The sequence below is a fragment of the Strongylocentrotus purpuratus genome, unplaced genomic scaffold (genome assembly GCF_000002235.5).
Source record: "Strongylocentrotus purpuratus isolate Spur 01 unplaced genomic scaffold, Spur_5.0 spur5_scaffold_12, whole genome shotgun sequence".
In the NCBI taxonomy this organism is placed as follows: domain Eukaryota; kingdom Metazoa; phylum Echinodermata; class Echinoidea; order Camarodonta; family Strongylocentrotidae; genus Strongylocentrotus; species Strongylocentrotus purpuratus.
In genome coordinates, this window is record NW_022145597.1 from 20,086,685 (window position 1) to 20,106,636 (window position 19,952).

The 19,952-nt window shown below is 36.8% G+C and overlaps 1 protein-coding gene across 1 annotated transcript in view; it reads left to right on the forward strand.

The window, feature by feature from the left end:
* Positions 1–19,952, forward strand: part of COLP3alpha (3 alpha procollagen) — a 50,307-nt gene that overhangs the window by 17,896 nt on the left and 12,459 nt on the right. The window contains 23 exon segments of the mRNA NM_214466.1: positions 691–768; positions 1,366–1,428; positions 2,888–2,965; positions 4,238–4,345; positions 8,182–8,235; positions 8,860–8,922; positions 9,507–9,605; positions 10,331–10,384; positions 10,812–10,920; positions 11,317–11,421; positions 12,098–12,274; positions 13,167–13,298; positions 14,035–14,213; positions 14,492–14,677; positions 15,422–15,590; positions 16,577–16,681; positions 17,306–17,517; positions 18,181–18,334; positions 18,795–18,908; positions 19,447–19,491; positions 19,493–19,518; positions 19,520–19,527; positions 19,529–19,617. Coding sequence (NP_999631.1) covers positions 691–768; positions 1,366–1,428; positions 2,888–2,965; positions 4,238–4,345; positions 8,182–8,235; positions 8,860–8,922; positions 9,507–9,605; positions 10,331–10,384; positions 10,812–10,920; positions 11,317–11,421; positions 12,098–12,274; positions 13,167–13,298; positions 14,035–14,213; positions 14,492–14,677; positions 15,422–15,590; positions 16,577–16,681; positions 17,306–17,517; positions 18,181–18,334; positions 18,795–18,908; positions 19,447–19,491; positions 19,493–19,518; positions 19,520–19,527; positions 19,529–19,617 — 2,407 coding nt within the window.

Sequence of the window (19,952 nt, forward strand, 5' to 3'; positions counted from 1 at the left end):
TGTCTGATTTTGTCAGCAAAAGTACTTGATGAGATCACTCATTTAAAAAATGTATTGTTTAAGAGTTTAAACATTAGAAAAGTACACTTTAGTAATATGATTACATGCAGACGTATATGTGTAATGGTACATATGTGCAACTCTAATGAATGAAATATGATTCTTTGAGTTAATGAAAGTGATTATGGTGTTTTTCTTGTATTGTATGTTAGTTATATTCCTTGAAATGGATGAAACTTTTAGTGCATCATCTGTCTTTATGCTCCAATATGATAAATCTTTGTTGTCTGAGTGTCTCAATCATGAACTGATATACCGATATACACCTTTTTTCAGTGAACTTTTATACCAAACCTTAGGTGCTGTTGATTGCGTCTGTAGCAAATGGAGGTCCCCAAAAGCATTTTTGACATTGAATTTTGCTTGGACTGGTGTAAATATATATGCAGAATTACTCACTACCCTTTTTCATAGGGGGTTCCTTATTGCTAGTTGATTGAACGCTAATGTGATTATCTGCTACGGATTGAAATCCTAGTCTGCCATTAGATGTACATCAACATGTGACAAAGTCAACTGTGGTAACCTTTAAGTTAGTCCATCAAAGCAGATAAAGATTTGAGTTTTACAACTCTGTGTTCTAACAATATGTTGTATCAAGTATCTCTTTTTCCTTGCTCCTTCTTGCAGGGGCCACCTGGTGACACTACTTATGGATTGAAAGGAATCAAAGGAGAACCTGGAAGACTCGGCAGAGACGGATACCCTGTAAGTACTCTCTTTTGCTCAAGTTCTTCTAAGCGAGATAAGTTGGAAGAATATTTTGTTGAATGCCCAGCCCTCTTTTTTTCAAGTTTAAGACCTCAGTTGGATGTTTCCGATGGCTGTTCATTCCATCATGTTGCCACCTTGCCAACATCGAGAAACACTAGAGAAATTTAGCCAATGATTTCTAATATCCCCAGTATCAGGGGTTATACAACATATGCTATGGTATCAATCTCTACGAACAACTTCCTTCAAAATATTATCTCCTAACTTTATCACTGGATCAAACACACCTAAGCCTAACCCTACACCTGATCTATTAACCAAGTGGAAACCAGACCCTAGAGCTTTGATAAGGTATGGCTGAAGAAAATGTCTATGTAGCAAATGTATTATCATGTTGAGAAAGCCTCAATCCCACCGCTGCCACCAATTTAGAAAATGTTAAATCTAGAACTTGAAATCAATTTCTACATGCATATAACAAGTCAAACTCATGAGTTTAATATCATATTAGAAAGCAATATTAATTCCATTTTCTTTTAATTTATTTTCTCATATAATATATAATCTGTTTTTGTTATGATTCTGATGTAGGGAACACCTGGAGATTCTGGGCCAACTGGACCTAAAGGAATATCTGGAGATCCAGGTCTATTAGTAAGTATTTTTGTTTCCCTTTGTGAACCACTACCCAGCCAATACATCCACCATTGCTGCTGTAGTAATGATTGAGGGAGAGAAAAATACAATAATTAAGATTGCATCTTATGTGTCATATTTTCAATCACTGATTTGAAAGCAATATAAAGCTCTTTGATTGTTGTGAATATTGTATTTAGATATATGACGGTAAATCTAGATTTGCATATATAAAAGGGATGTGTAATGTAGGTTGTATGTTGAAATAGACAAAGGAAAGAGGAAGAATGATGGGGTAGAAGGATAAGGTAGTGAGAGATGAGGGATGAAAAGGATAGAGAAAAGAAAATAATAGATAAAAAGAGGAAGAGAGACTGAGAGAGGAAGACAGATGGGATGAGACCTTAATATGTTAAGAGAGCTGTAGAGGTAGTACTAGAATAGCAATAAATGGGGAATGAAGAGAAAGATAGATAGATAGATAGAGAGAGAGAGACATAGAGACACGGGACAAAGAAAGAGAGAGGGAGAGAGAGAGAGAGAGAAAGAGAGAAAGAAGAATAGAAAAGCAAGAGGAATATAGAAGAAGACAGACAGGACTAGTATTTGATTAGAGCCGTAGAGAACAAACTATTTGAGCCATGAGATGGGGAATGATAGAGAGAGGAAAGAAGAAATGACAAAGGAGAGGAAGAGAGAGAGAGAGAGAGAGTCGAAGACAGATGGGATGAGAGCTGTGAGAGGTTAAGAGATCTGTGGAGAGAAAACTATTTATGACCTGTCCCTAATTATGTCGGATTCCAAACATTCCTCCAAATTGAATTACCATATGTGCCATATTTATCCATGTAATGTAATTATTGAGGTGAAGAGTCTAGCACATGATGGCTTGCATGATATTACACCATGCACATGTAGAGGCGGTCAGTTAGGAAGGGTCATCCAGGCTTCCTACGTTCTTTACCCTACAGTATCTCTGTATTTATTGTGTTGAGATACTTCTGTATTAGATTTATTTCATTTTATATTATTGCCTTGAGGGATACTCTATCGGGAAATATGGTGTGGAAATATCCTTACTATCATTATTATAGATCTCCATCTTTGTCAGCAGTTTCATTTGTTAGGGTGTTCAGAGAAGAATACTATTTGCTAAAGAGCGAGAAAGGTGTTTACTCTAAATTAAAAAGGGTTTCATCTTTTTGGAGCCAGAAGGACATTAACTCCTATCATGTGACACAGAATGAACACCCTACAGATACCAAAACAAATAATATGAAGTAATGCCCTTCTTGCTCTGAATCGACAGTATGAAATGGAAAGGGGGAATTGCATTAGTTTAAAAAAGTAAATCATTTAAAATTTCTTCAATACCCTACTTGTACTACACACAAAATGTGATCTGGTTGTCTGTATTGAAATTAATTTAATCTTGGTTATGATTATGATGAAATTATTTTTTCCCCTGTAAACTTAGGGTTCCAAAGGAGCAAGAGGTTTAAAAGGAGAACCTGGACAACCTGGAGTTCAGTACCAAGGCGGTAAAGGAGAAAAGGTAAGTCTTTTTGGTACCAGTAAAACCAGTAAAACAATTTGTAATGAAAGAGCAAACAATATATCTATTAAGGCACTTTTAAACAATTACATACTATGCAAATATCATATTTGAATTTACGTGTCATCAAGTAATTGGTACATTGGTGTTATGAAGGGGGAAAATTCTTGGTTTTAAGTAAAATTTAGCACTTTAGATCCTTGTGAAAGCAATTTGATTACATCATTAAAGAAATAACCAGAAGTATAAATTTTAATGTTTCAGACTATTGGTTAAAAGGAGAATAGATTCCCACAAAAAAATCAGTGATTTGTTTTCATCTTATGGAAAGTTTAACAGGTATAAGCACAAGAGACATGTTATTTAAAATCTTAGCTAATATGGGTTGTGTTTACCTATATTTATAGTATAAATATTCTCTAATTATATATAGATACATTTAAGTTATATATTCACTCTTATGTATGAATTATTAGTTATGATTATATGATTAACAAACTTTCATTTTTTCAAGGATCTGAACAGTTGCTTTGTCTTTAAGTGAGTTCAGGTAATGCTGTAACACACAGTGAACTTGGAAGATGATTTATACTTTTTAAAGTATTTGGTGCCATGGTACATTTGGGGTAATAGTCCATCATAAATAAGAGACATCCCTTGCCCTAATCTCACTTTTACCTTGAAGAGGCCTTGTCCCTTTGAAAACTTAAAAAACACAAGGAAAAAACCCAAAATGAGAACTATCCTGCAGCTGCATATTAAGGGTTTCCTGGTAATATAATAAAAGCCTTGTGACCTAGCTTTAGCTTTGTGATTTTCTACCAATTTTATCCAATGTTTAATCAAATTTATAGAGAGAAGAGGTGATTAAATGAACAATTTATTCCACCTTCATTAATGGTCCTACTGATTTTGTGGTGAATACATCCATTTATACATGCATTCTTGTGAGATGTGATTTCTTTGCAGCCGGGTGGATTGTCCACAAATGACACGACTTTGCTTTCCTATGCAGGGTGCTGAAGGAGTAGCTGGCCGCCCTGGTACACCATGTAGTACTAGTACAGGGGGTGGTGAAACTGTCCTTATAGTAGGGGATCCTGGCCCGCGGGGCATCAAGGTACTGCTACCGCTTGCGTAGCTAGATGCCTAGATAGTGTGAGCTTGAAATGAGTGGGCTTGCCCAAAGGATGAATGAGTGAATATGCACCAAAAGAAAACATGCATGTCATTTTGTTGTTGCACAATTTGTTTCTCCGATGATCGCTCTAGGGTAGCGTAGGTACGCAAGGATTGCCGGGTGAGTCTTGTAGGGATCAGGCAGCAACAGGAAACGATACAACCATCGTCCAAGGACGTCCGGGTCCAAAGGGAGACCAGGTAACCCCTCTATACCACCACCACCACCACCACCACCACCACTACCACCTCCACCACCATCATCACCGCCACCATCATCACCTTTCTCCTTTTACCATCTGTGTTCATTCCTGCATGGTCTTTATCCAATCGTCATCTATGATGTGAGGAAGCCTCCAAAACTCTTTTCCTTTTTCAACACCCATCTTGATAACCATACTGCTGTAAGGCCAAGTGTCAAACAGTCTTCCTTCACTCATCCTGTTTCCATGATCTAAGGCATCTGCAATATCTACAGTTTTAGTTTTGGTGATAACTTTTTCATTAGGAAGTGATAAAAATGTCCTATAACAGTAGTTTTTTATCCTAATTCACTTTGTAGTGGGATTTTGTTAATACTTGTTGAGTTTTGCTCAATTAAAATGAAAAGTAATCCTTCACTGTCAAGATTCCAAAGTTTTTGCCAGTTAGAGTTGATAAGAGTCAGCTGCCTAATTTTCTATAATACTTTTTTTCCTATTTCCCCTGCATTGTTTCTTTTGGAGTGGGGTTTCTTTAATATTCAGCTTTAAAAACCTGTAATATAATAAGACATGTCTGATGGTAGTTGATGTTTTGTTAATGTTCTTGTTAGTCTACTTTTATGAAAAAACAATGAGTTTTCACTACATCTAAGGTTGATTTCATATTATGTAGGTGATATCATGAGGAACGTAAATAATGGACAAAACTGAAGGAAATTGATCAGTTCTGAGAATGTACTATTACCTATTACATTTCTCAAGCATATCATTTTTCAATTTAAGTTTGGGTCCATTTCGTGGTTCTCTGTGGTTCAAAATTCATCTTTTTCTTGTTAAATAAGCTAGTAGTAGCTGTTTATATTATGATATATTTTTCATTTTTAAATCATTTTTTAATACAAAAATAGAGTCTATAATTTGATTAGACTTTGTAGTTGGCAAATTACGAATTATCTCTTAATTCTCTTTTAAAATCATCTATTTGTACCATAAAGTAATAACTCGATGCAAATATCTCAATGTAAAAAAACAAAGATTATGGGATATTACAAGAAAATATTTTAGTTGCCTTAGTCTGAAACTGGTAGGACATAGGAAAGTACATTGAACATATGTGTATTTTTTCAGTTTCATATCATAATGTCATAATGTCGTTTTATTATAAATTACATTATTTTTTACCATTCATTTACCATACTTTACATCTCAACTTGTGAATACTTACATGTAGTTGCCATTGTGTTGTGTATATATTTTGTCATAGTGTCATTTTGTCATAATTCGTCGTAACGTCAATCACATGTATAATTGTTCGTGCTGTGTGGTCTTTTGTGTATTTGTGTCATATCGTTTTGTATTTTACATGTTTCATACATATTGATTTCTTACATTATTGTATATGATTTCCAATGAATTTAAAACTTTTGGATTTTGGGCCATAGGATACATGTATCATTGCAGTCAAAATAATCACTTCTTTTGTAGCCATTATTTACATTTGGGCACAATTATCCACAATAAATATAAGAGTGTCTGTTTTTCATTAAGATATCCAGTCAAAACTCGAATCAATAAGTATTGATTAGTGTTTTTCATCAAAATGTGTTCCCTTGATGTCTCACCCTATGTGTTATTTTATAGTCAGACATACTCTCTTGCCAAAGTTAAAAAAACACACTATTTACATACATGTATGATGTTTCAAGCTATATGTAATTGTGAAATCTACATTTACATGGAGTTATAGGCCAGTTAATAAGGTATTTATACGACTCAATACCTCCATCCAGAGAAATACAATTGCTTTGTTTGTCAATCCAGTTGTACAATTTTCTTGTGCTGAATGTATTCACAAAACATGATGTAAGACTATCCTTAATTAGTTACATGCACTGTTATTGGGGAATGTAATAGAATGGAATATATATGATAAAGTGTTAGGATACATGTACAAGTTCTTTCTGTGATATTTATGTTTCGCTAATATGATTTCTTACATTGTTGTTCTCATATCATGTCATTTCTCTCCCTTATATTAATATTCATTTTATATATGTAATATTTTACTTATATATCTTATTATGTTAATTTTTCTCCTCTTTCCGTCCTTTAACAATTATTTTTTGTTTCATTATTTTGTGATTTGTTGCTATTTGTGATTTGCATTGATTCTGTGTTTTCTTGTGCTGTGTTTTAATTCTCATCTATTTTGATTTGATCACATATATTTCTTAAGTAACTCATCCCATTGGATATCTTATTAACAGGGGGCCAGTTTCACAAAACCATCATAAGTTGAAGGTCATGTACATTCAAAGAAACATATATAGAAGAACATGACTTCCAATGAGATATCCACAATTCCACATACGTAGACTCGTGATGGCTTTGTGAGACTAGCCTTTGATCCCTTGGGAGTTGTTATATAACATTTGGTGAACCCTTTTACTTATAATAGTGTACCCTGAAACTTGTATCAAAATTATGTCAATCTGACAAATGATTTTGGTGTAAACTACCCTGTACACTCATGGAAATTCCATATATGCAGTCCAACTACTAGATACATCAAGACGATTATCTAGCTGTTAAGACTATCAAGCAAAAAATGAAACAGTTTAAAAACTTTCAAATCCGTGACTTCAAGCTCTGATGTATGACTTGACATCCAGTCATCATTTTCATGTTAAAATGGATTTGAAATGAAACATCTCCAACGTTTCCATTAAATTCTTAGTGGACTAAGAAATACGGTAAGACAAAGAAAATGATCACACCAAGGTTCCCCAAATGTTATCTATCAACTCCATTCGTTTGTGTGTTTTTTCCCATGGGCTCTAGAGATACAGACTGATATCTTCTGTTGGGAGTCGGCAGATGATATGGTTTTTTTTTTTAATAAAATAAAATCGTTTGGAACTTGAAAAATTCAAAAAAACAGCAAAACATAGCTTACAGTAAGCCCTCCCCTGCTTGTCGTGGCTACTCATATTGTTTGTCAGTACACATTTTTTCTTGAATAATGAGCATTGGTAAGATATTAGTTCAATGGCAATACTAATGTCACATATCTTGCAATATAGTAACTCATTTGTCTGTATCTTTGGAGGTCATGCCCTGTTATCACTATGTCCATTGTACTTGTGTTTCTGCATTGCATGTGTGTGGGTGTGGGTGTGAGTGCCTATTTCACTATTTGTGTGAGAGTTCCATATCATTGTAATAAACATGTGTGCATATATCTACATGTATCTTTCTCTAATAATGCCAGTTTGTCAATTGCAATAATTGATATGAATGTCATATGTCTGAGTTTCCAAAATTATGATCTGATATTCACCCCCCAAAATAAATTTGATACCATGAAATCGGATATTTCAGTTCAAATTCTGTTGCATTTCAGAAAGCTTCAGAGAATTTTACGATTACATCATTATAACTTTTCATAGGTATGAAATCCATGATAAATATGTTAAATTTAATAAATATCATACACTGCAAGAAAGATTCTAGGAGACAATTATAATGATTTTTCTCTTTATACATGAGGTCACCTGAATAAATCGTTTTGGAGTGCAGAAGAATAAAGTTTAGTTCTGATCACTTTTAGCTGACCATTTTTCTCATGGTAACATGATAAAGAAAACAAAAATCTTGAACCCTCCTGGCTTGTAACATTGCTCTTATTGAGTTGCAAGTGTAAACATCAAAATAAAAAACAGACCCCAGCGTGAAAATATTTCATTAAAGTGAAAATAAAATAATATTTTTAGCCACTTGGCTTTCAATAAATCTCATCATTGACTTAATTTTATTTGATTCTTTGTTTTACAGGGAGAATATGGAGACAAAGGAGATAAGGGATTCGTCGGAATGAAAGGAATGAAGGTTGGCCATTTTCTACTTCTTCCCTTTCGTAAATATAATGATAATGATACTACTACTTCTACAACTACTTCTACTACAACAACTACTACTACTACAACAACTACTACTACTATTACTACTACTACCACTACTGCTACTTCTATTTTACATTATCAAACAGGAAAAGAAAGATGATTAAGTAATGGATCTAAAAACGGATCCAATGTAGTTGTTTTCTCCTTATTATGATTACTTTCCAAATGCAATTGATATATGCTTTGCAACTGTCTGTATACTAGAGTTTTTACTGTTTTCGCATTCGAATTTTCATTCATGCAGGATTGCAGGTGCTCGTAATATATATTTACATTCTATTTTTATTTTTTTAATGTAAAAGTGGAAGGAAAATTTACTTGATGCCAGTTTTAGAAGGATAGTTGGTTTATTAGACCTTTTGAAAATTGACAAAATTGTATTATTCAATAGTATATGTACATTTTTTTTCTTCATATGCAGATTTTGCATCAGATCTCAAACAGTGGAAGTTACAATGAATATTATATCTCAAGAAATCTCTCATGTTAAGCTTCCTAACATCTGTAAAGGGTGTGTTTGTAATCGATGTTGTTATTTTTCAAATTTCAGGGCCCAAAGGGACAGTATGGTCTGAAGGGAGAGAAAGGACTATCAGGCCCTCAAGGACCCAGGGTAAGTACAAATCATTTACTACATGTTTAAACACTTTTTCATTTCAAGTATTACCTTAAGATTTTTTTGTGAGGCTGCCATACTAGTCAAGCATCGCTTATGATTCCGGACTCCTGCACTTTTTCAACAGAAAGTTTGGATAATACTTTTAACCTAGAATAATATGTTATAGAAATATTAGGTTTTGTTGTTATATGTACATATGTAAAAAACAAAAACATTTTCACATGAAGTTATTATTGTTTGTATATTTTGTTTTATACCTTACCTTTATATGTTCTTTGTTATTCAGTTATTATATTTGGAAAAATGCAGAAATAAAATGAAATAAAAAAATGTTTGGGTAGTTGACACTTGGTTGGGGGAGGCTTAGCAATAAGATTGATAAATGAAATTATATTTTGACATCTCTTTAGAAACTTGATTCATAAAAGACATTTTTGAAGGCTCTTCAGCTTTGAGTGATTTGATGTTGATAATTTGCTTAATCAAATGATATTTTTTAAAGCCCTTAGGGTGTGGAATCACAGAAGAGTCATGTAGCTGTCACACATATGAGTGTTTCTTTTTTTGTATTCTTCCAGGGTAAAATTGGCAAAGATGGCACTCCAGGCAACCAAGGAATGAAGGGATCACCTGGGATACCAGGCAACCCTGGACCAACAGGATTCAATGGTCAACTGGTCAGTCTGCAACTCTTACTCCATTACCTTACACACTTACAGAATAACACTTCGTTTGCTTTCTTTGCCTCTCTCTCTGGATACAGTTGAATAGTCTGTATGCCTGATGATGAATACAATGTAGCATAGGGAAATTATTTATGAAGCATACAAAGCCTTCATTTACATCGAAGCTATGATCCAATGTGCAAATGTTTTTGTTCATCAATGTATGACCGGTTTGCTTGAAGGTGTTGGATGTCAAATCTAACTTAACTTAGTCCACTGATTGATGGAGACCACATATCAACCCTTTAAGTTTTGTTTGATTTACCAAACCGGTTTTCTTAAAAGCATTGTATGTCAAAACTAACTTAACTTAGTCCACTGATTGATGGAGACCACATATCAACCCCTAAGTTTTGTTTGATTTACCATATTATCAAGTTGCATAATGAATAAACAAAACTGAACCGATCATGAGATAAATGAGAAAGTAATTTCACAATGACAAGTTTATTTGCTTACAAGTAGTTGCAGAATCATCACGGTGAGTACAAATTCAATACTTCAAATTTAGTTTCATAAATATTATTTCATAAATAGACTACATTTATGCACACAGGCAGAGATTAATTCTGTCCTAAATTTAGGTGACTTTCAAGAATACAGGCCTAAGTCTTAATTTGGCATTGAGGTGCACTGAGGAAATGAACATTTTAAATTGTTTACTTTCTTATTTTTAGGGAGACAAGGGAGACAGAGGACCAAAAGGAAGAGTAGGACCTCCTGGACCACCGGTAAGTTCTTTTATGATCCGTACTACTATCCTGACAATTATCCTTTCTATTGTGTTAATTATTATCCTATTATCCTGTCTACTGTCTCTACCACTATCCCTGCTTGCTATCCTGACTATTATCCTTCTATTATCCTAAACATTAGGCTTCCTACTTTCCTTACTACTGTCCCAGCTATTTTCCTTACTTGTTTTCTTACTATTTTTCTCCTTATGTGTACCCTTACTATAATCCCTACAATTATGCGCTATTATCCTTACTTTTATCTTGGAATATTATCCTTACTATTACCCCTTCTGTTATCCTGTCTATTGTCCTTACTATTATGTGCACTACCATCTTTACCATCATCCTTACCATTAACCTTACTATTATCATTACTACTAAAGTACTATCAATTCTTATTATTATTATTCACCTGTTCCAGGGTCCCTCTGTACCCGTTAATGACAAAGGAACTAAAGGACTTCCAGGTCCTTCTGGACGTGATGGGTCTGCAGGACCTAGAGGATATCCAGGAGAGAAGGGAAGAACTGGTAAGTCTTTCACCAAGTCTTAACCCCCTCCACACCTTCCCAATCCTAGTCCAAAATATTAAGTTCCTGTTGAAAACATACATGTACAGTTGCCATCAGCAGTTTGTCATAATTTGCAGATACGTACTGGACTCGTTGGAAATACCATTAATGTGTGTACAAGTCTCGCACACAGCAAATTCGTTGTCCCACCAAGTTGAAGAAGTGAAGGCCACTGTTGGTGGTTGATATTATAGTGTCAAATCTCCAATGAGAACCTGTTAAAAGGGTCATCTTATCATTTTTACTATTATAATTATCATCAGCAGCACCATCAGCAACAGCATCATTATCATCATCATCATCATCATCTTCATCAGCATTACTATGTTAGTTAATTTCTTAATCTTAATTCAGGTTATGATGGTTTGGCTGGGCAGCCTGGACCACCTGGATCTGCAGGAGATAGAGGAGTTCCTGGACCAGTTGGCATCGGAGAGAAAGGAGAGCCAGGCAACCCAGGTGAGTACCCCCGATACATGAACAAGGTTACTTGCTTTGATGCTAAGAGAGAAGGTGTATGATTGTGTGTAAGCAGCCAGGGGAACGACAGCTTTTGAGTCCTCTCTGAGGAACTTGAGGATAAGGATTAATGTCTTACCAAAAGCCACTAGCACATTGACTTAGTTTCAAATCTGGGACCTCCTGGTTATGAGACCATGACTTTACCACCGAGCCACAGTGCCTCCTCCACTGAAAATAACCTTGGACCCCTGCAATGCTGTACCTGTAGGAAGTCCTTGAGTACTTCTAGGCTTTGTGTTTATTAAGCAAGCATCAGTGGATGGTAGATCATACATTCGGAAGGAGGAAATAATTATCTAAATTCATTTTCAATGGCTACACACCTGTGATGCAGAGTATAGTTGAAGACTCCCTGAATCAGGTTAGCTAGGAGATGAAATCCTACTTACCTGTGGATATTACATAGGTGTACTGTCAAATTAACTTGCTCTAGCACGCGCCTGTATACATAGAACACTCGTCTATAAATGCCACATGTTTTGTCTTCCTTAAAGTCTGTATTAAAGGAACCTGTACATAAAGACCACTTTTCTTATGTCCCTTGAACAGTCTTTATATTCAGGTTTCACTGTATTACTATGAAAATACACTTCTATCTTCTTCCTTCATACAGGTATCCCTGGCATGCCTGGACCTAATGGGTTCCAGGGCTTACCAGGCCGAGATGGGCCTAAAGGAGACAAAGGTATGGCAGGACTGACCATTCAAGGTCTTCCTGGAATGGATGGACGTCCAGGACCAGATGGACCTGCTGGACTGCCTGGGCAAGTTGGAGATGCTGGACCTCAAGGTAAGACTTTTGAAGATCTGCCATTTTGTGTGATGACATTCGAAAGCAAATAAAAGCCATGATCTAATAGAATATTGGCCTGTGAATTAAGCCAAAATAACCTCTTTATTTGTTAGGCTACCGGCTTCAAAGGCAAAATAGGCACTCTTCTTCTTCACGAGTCACTACGCAACAACGTTCACTCTTGATTAGTTTGTCCCAATCCAGTGTTGGATGCCTTGCATGGCGCATGGGGTCAGTGCTTTCAGATCTTTGGTGCAACCTAGGGCCTGGTTGATATGATAGCAAATGGGGTTTTGAATATCAGCCATTTTGATGGATTCCAGTTGAAAGAAAAGTAAGCCATATTGGGCCCTGAAACTTTAAACAATCGACTTTTAGTATAATCCTCTGTAAAACTATTGAAACTCCATTATTGGTAGCACAATACCTGAAATGAATTGCATCTCTCTGTATCATAAACTTGATTTAAGGTAATATGAAATCAAAAGATATGATCAACTGAAGGAGATATGTAATTGGTTTTCAGATGATACAGTCAAATAAACTCTTTTTAGGTTTTGGATTAGATTGAGGATTAGGGTTAGAGTAAGTGTTAAACATTTTGTCAGGGTTCTAGTCCCTAGCATCATGGTACAATTGGGTCAAGGTTAGGGTCAGGATTAGCGTTAGGAGTAGGGTTAGGGTTAGAGTTTGGGTAGGGGTAGGTTCAGGGTTATAGGGAGAGTCAGGATTAGAGGTATACTTTAGGTTAAGGATTAAAGTTTGGTTTAACGATTGGGTAGGGTCAGGCTTAGGACTCTTTTTGTCAGAATCAGGGTTAACATTGGATTTCCTGCAGTTCATCTCATAAAAGGCCCTATTGTCATATCACTTTTATTTTTGATTGCAGGTCTCATTGGAGAACCTGGTAATGGTTTGCCTGGAGATCCTGGTCCTAAAGGACAAACTGGACGTGATGGACCTCGTGGTATACCTGGTGATGTAGGATCTTCTGGACAACCAGGATTACCTGGACCACAAGGTAAGACTCAAAAACTCTATTCATATGGCACCTGAATATCTTTATAACACCCTCCATATATTCATACCAGGGCCCCGTTCAAAAGAGTTGCGATAGATCCTAATCAATCGCAAGTCCATTACACCCGTGGACTAATTCTATGCACCAGTCATCAAGTCAGGTGGCTTCAAGAATATGGGCCAAATATACCTAATTCCCAGCCAGCTGAAGAGAATTTGACTTAGTGATAGTTTCCTTTGATAGATGTGTTTAACCAAAGAAGTTTAGACCTAGGTCTAGTCAAGTCTACTGTAGTCTAAGGTTTTTTCATTGTAACATGACATTAGTCTCTGTGTCAGGTTAAACAGGATTAGTAGAATACCAGCTGAAATGTTGTATTATTTTCTGTACCCCCGATCTCTCACTTCTTTTTGTCATTGTCTACTCTTTGTATTATGACCATGTTTTCTCTCTTTGTCATGTAAAGCATTGTCTTGTCCCTTTCTCGTCTCTGTTGGCACCCCCCCCCCTTCCCCTATTTGGTAGTTCTTTCGTAGTTACGGACTTGTTAATTTAATTACTCATTTTTCCTAAGTATCATTTGAGGTGTTCACACTTGTACAAGCATCGATTTTTAGTGGACCCCTCTGTTTCCAACATGTATTTCTATATTTGTTTTAAATGCTTATACTTGATTTGTAATGTTTTACATGAATAAATTGAAATTGAAATTGACCATTTACCGTTGTACCAACAGGCAGCAAAGGAGAAGCCTGCGCTGCTTGCCGCTCTGGTGAGATAGGACCTAAAGGAGATCCAGGACAAAGTGGTGAGATAGGACAACCTGGTCAACCTGGCTACAATGGCAATTCTGGACCAAGTGGACCTAAAGGAGACAGAGGTCTAAGAGGCCTTACAGGAAGAGATGGACAAGATGTAAGTTCTTGATATATCCATGTCTTATCTAGAGAGATAACTGTTAAGGCTTGTCTACATATATATGGCAAGGTAAATTGCAGCAGATTTTTGTTAAAAGGACAGCTAGGGACTGCTGGTGTTACCAGCTGTCAACAATTATCTGTTGATACCTGAACTGGCTATTGTTCGCAATCACACAATGTATACCAAAATAAGGTCATCCATGTTTACTTGGACTTCAGTGACAATGCAATCCCACAAAGGAAATGAGCATATTTCTTTCTTCTCTCCTGCAGGGACCACAAGGGCCACCAGGTAGCACCGGCCGTCCTGGGAACAAGGGACAACTTGGCCTTCAAGGAGAGGTAGGCTTTACTGAACCAGGACCAAGGGGAATTCAAGGGGACCCAGGACTGAAGGGAGACAATGGTCTGAATGGAGAGCCAGGACCACCATGTGAACCAGGTGCCGTCAAAGTCAATGTAAGTTTAGAGTCAGGCTTTTAGGGGCCACGTGCTCAGATTTCCCCTACCTCATCAGGCTCTTGAATGTTATTTTAAATTAAAGGAGGGATCCATAGATAAATCTGTTGTGCAGTATACTTGGGTAACACTGCCAGCAAAATCCCATTATCCTCGGTTTAATACATTTATCTCATCCTTTTTGTCAATTATTTAGTGATAATTTGATTATTATTCAATTTGTACACTTTAAACGTCATTCAAGCCCTGCAAAATAATGCGATCCAATTTTAGACTTATTTAACGGCTTGTAATTATGTTTAGGTTTAGGATCAGGAGCAGTCACTATTATGTTCAGGGTTAGAGTGAGGGTTACTTGTAAAGTTGGGTACTAGTATTCTACAGTAGGTCCAAGCCATGTTTTTTTCTTCTTAACTAGTGCATTAAAGTGAAATTTGCACATGAAGGCCACCTGCATTTGGGAGACTGCCTTTCTTGACTCCCTTGAGCAGCAGCCTTTCCACAACGGTTTCACTAGACATAGACTTTGGTGGCCTTTGAGAGTGTCCTCAACAATATACTTGCAATGCATGTAGATCCTTTCTCTGTCTTTCAGTTTTCAATATCTTCTGTATTGCTTGCTTGGAAAGAGTCCATGGAAAAAATGGCAAAACGATAATGGTACAAAGCTATTGAACGTACAAGATGGTAGGGTGAAGAATCAGAACCTAACACTTCTTTTCCTTTGATGATGTATGATATTAGGGAGAAAAGGGGGCTCTGGGACCACCAGGTCCCCCAGGCCGCGATGGAGTTCCAGGATACCAGGGACAGAAAGGAGACCGTGGACTCCCAGGAGATAGCCTCCGTGGAAGTAATGGAGAAAAGGGAGACCAAGGACCACGAGGAGAGCGTGGAACTTACGGATCCCCGGGTAAATCTAAGGCTTTTAAAGATGCATGGGTCAATGGCTGGTCTGAGCTTGATTTGCATTGATATCATTTGATTTCAGAATCTCTTTATACGTTCATGTTTGTTCCATCAGCTTACAAGAGTCGTGCATAAATTCGTTCCTGTTTTCACAAAGTGACGGTAGTGAGGAAAATCTGCACGCAAATTGTATGCGATTTTCATTCACTACCGTCACTTCGTGAAAATAGGGACGAATTGACTAAGAAATACAGGTATTTCCAGCCATGTTTGTTATTCATATGTAGTACAAATAAAACGTGGAGGAACCTATTTTAAGCTGAGCTTGCTGAGTTAGGTCCGTGTTTAGCTTCGAAAAAAGCATTTGTGGAAAGAACATGAAAAGATGGGGAAAAGGAAAAATAGCTGACTAGAGTCCAGTGCGTGAAAGGGATGATAACAAACATGGCTTACTGATGAAGGAATGAACATAGCTGAGATGTTAATTGTCTATGTGGATTTTTGTTAGTAAATTTTTTAAATAATGTTTATTCTTATCGAGAAATTTTAATTTTGATGTATAATTTGCTCAACCAATTCTCATCACTGATCATTTTTTCTTAATTCGAGTTTTGGTGTCGCCATACAGCTGGGACACCACATTTATCTTTATCTTTTCAAAATCAGTGCACATTTATATTTTTGTTTTTACCTGCCTGCATGTATACTGTATTCTAGACATGATTGTAATTTACATATGTTCTTCCTTTAATGAAACCTTAAATAACTTTATTGTACCATGTGTACAGTGTATTTAATGTTGTCACAGTTCTCATTTAATTGTTATTTTATTTTTCTTATACTCGATGATTAGAATTGTTTCATTTGTGATTTCATCTCCCATTGTCCTTGAACACACATGAATATTATCATTGGTATGTGTATGTTTACATAAAAATAGACCTTTGATTGATTTTAATTTAATTGCTTTATTTCATTGAATATCTGCAGGAGACAAAGGTGAAGTTGTTTACTATGAAACTGGAACACAAGGACCTAAGGGAGAGCCCGGTAATCCTGGTACTGCTGGGCCTCCAGGACCAGCTGGGCCTACTGGTAAGTACAGTACCTTGGTCTTATTTCATGAAACCCTCGTAAGTACTAGTTAGCCAAAATGAAATGCATTTTATTTCTAATCCACACCTTTCTAAATCTGAATCTGTATCAAGCCAATGACACCTGGGCAACTACCAATTTCAAGCCCAGTATGAGGGGTACAACGTTCACTGAATATGTCCATGTGATTGTTGAGGAAATGCTGAAAATGAGTTCTTTCTTTACAATTAGTTGAAGAAATACCTGTTTTAGTGAGTTTTTGCTGGTCGTGTTGCAAGCTTTATCAAAGCTGACCATATCATTGTACTGCCTCTGATCAGTGTTTCTCTAGCCCTGTTTGAGTTTGAGTTTGGCAAAATATGATACTGCTGCTTTGTTGGGCAAGCTAAAAAAAAAAAGAATATACACCATGTTTCGACAAACTGAAACCAAGTTGGCAAAACTCTGTATAGATTGATCTGGTGCTGCACCAGCTATGGTGCAAGAGGCAAACCAAACCAGGTAAATTTTCTATTGATTGTGAAGAAAAAAGTAATTTTCATAGCGTACAAAGTTACTTATAAGTATTAAAGGAGGACTGATTAAAATGCTAAGATTACTGTTAAATTGTGATCTGGTCTACAGGAAATCAGGGACTTCCGGGTGACCAAGGACCGGAAGGATACCAAGGTGAGAAGGGCTCCCAAGGACAATCAGGACCTCCAGGAAACTCCATTCCAGGTTCTCCAGGAGAGAAAGGTGCCCAAGGCATCCCAGGAGACGTAGGACAACCTGGTCAACCTGGACCAACCGGACCACTGGGTAACCCTGGAATCCCTGGAGCTTTCGGCGAGAAGGTGAGTGACTCCACATTGATATCCCACCGCTGCCACCATATAATGTGGGGTTGTTTAAGCTGTATGATTAGTACTGAAATGATGACACATAGAGAATGATCAGAGTTAGGTTTCAATCCAGCATGCCCGGTTATAGTGGGTATAGAAGAGTCCCACACCACAGTGTACATTTACTGTGTGTATGTGTGTGTAGCATTGAGTCAATGTATAAGATCACATATTACAATTAGCATTTTGTATTGACTGGATGGTTAGTTATCTAGATTTAACTCTTTCAGTCAACTTAAAGATATGTGTACTTTGTGGTGATGGTGATTAGCAAAAGTGTTTTTGATATTCATCAACATGTATTACACAAATTATACCTATCATATGTTCTAGTATTTTGATTCTTATAATTATCCACCATACATAACTTAGGAAGCACACAGGACAAGTTGCCTATAAAACTCCTTCCACACTAAAACAAAAATAACACTTGGAGATTGCACTTTCGGTTGTACTGCACCAAAGCTTTGGAATATAAATTTCTCCAGACATATTAGGAAAGGACAATCTTGTAGAGTTTGATGTTTGATCCGTGCTTGACAATGTTGTGGGTCAACCTTGCGTGATGTGACAGGCAATGATGAAAGTGCCTCGATTAATCTCTTGTCTGTCCAGGGAGACTTTGGACCTCAAGGAAACCCAGGTGGACAGGGACTGCGTGGCTTAACAGGACAACCAGGTCAACCAGGTATCGGAGGAGAAAGGGGTAACATTGGTGACCCTGGAACAAGAGGTCGAGATGGTATTCCTGGACAAGCAGGAGGAAAGGGTAAGCAAATAGTTCTTCATCTCTCTCATTTTGTATGATTTTAATATGTAACCAACCCCTCCCCCTGCAAGAAAACATTAAAAATAAAATATATTTAGAAATAATTTGTTGGATTAAAAAATCCAGGAGCTCCTCAATTTAAGATGATTAATGAATAACTGTAATTCTGAAGGCACTTGTGCTATTATTGTTATCTCAATCACTAAATACAGCACGTTACAGGGCATGCACTCCACTCCATGGGGAGCATTCCAGCTAATTTTCTTTTATACGAGCGTGCAAACGCTAATCCAAATACATTCATCTTCACATCCCACGACCTGAGCATTCCCAGTCAAGTGATTAACCCAGTGGACTTCACTATCTCTATGTGTACCTTCCTAGGTGTATCTTTTACTAATGGCCTCACTGATGTAATATATCTGTAACTACTGGAATACCTTCTTGTTTCATTTTACAGGTGAAACTGGACCAGGAGGGCTACCTGGTGGTCCAGGAATCAAAGGAGAACCTGGTCTATCTATCCCTGGTCAGGACGGATCGAGTGGAACCCCAGGGAGAGATGGAGCCCCAGGTTGGGACAAAACTTTCCCATGATTTTCTGATATTCACTTTATTTATTTCACTCTGTTTTAAAGTTTTTAATTTCATTCATTAATAAAATGGGATGAAATTGTAAGGGATCATGAAAGCCATAGACTTTTAGGTTATAGATTTCCAATCAATAAACTGTGCACTGATTATGACTGCTGAAGCTATAGCTACGGTGATGATATCCGACTTCTGTAGTAGTGCTTAGGAGCGTTATATACCATAATGTAATATGTGCATACAAGAACGGTTTAATATTATTATTATCATTATACACAAAGCAAAAACTGAGTCACATAATCATTTTCGAAACATTGTCAAACACATCTTTAGCTATGGATAGGAAGGAAGATAAGTGAACAGAAGTAGAAGAGGGATGAAATAGAGAAGAGCGATTAGGCTTTTTGGTAAATAATACTTAAAGATTTATTTTTCAGTGATTAATTGTTTAATTCTGTATTCTAAAGCATTAATGTAATATGATGAAAAACAATTCCATTTTTTTATTTGACTATGAGCAGGAGGCCCTGGAGAACCTGGACCCTCAGGCCCACGTGGAGAACCTGGCACAGCCGCTCTCAGAGGAGACAAGGGATCACCAGGACTTAATGGTCAGAGCGGACCTCCAGGTCAACCTGGAGACAACGGAGCCCCTGGAAATGACGGAGAACCTGGTCCAGCCGGACAAATTGGTAAGAATGCTGCTTGAGCCAGGAAAAGTGAAAATATGACAACTTTGTCCTATCAAGACATCAATCCATTTGCCTCACGCATCCTAGCACCACATCTTAATTATTAACAGATGTGATTGATTCAAATTAATCGCAACTTGATATCAATTGCAACTCTGGAATAGAGAGATAGGAGTTTCTGAGTTTGCAGTTGATCAGAGAATTTATGATCAACCTGGTTCACAAGGCTCAAGCTAGGGAAGCAAATGGATACTGGGAGGAAGAATTTCCTGGAATTTCTGCAACTTATTAGAGCAGCTTTGCGCGAGCTTTGCTCAAGCTTGGGTAGTTACCTA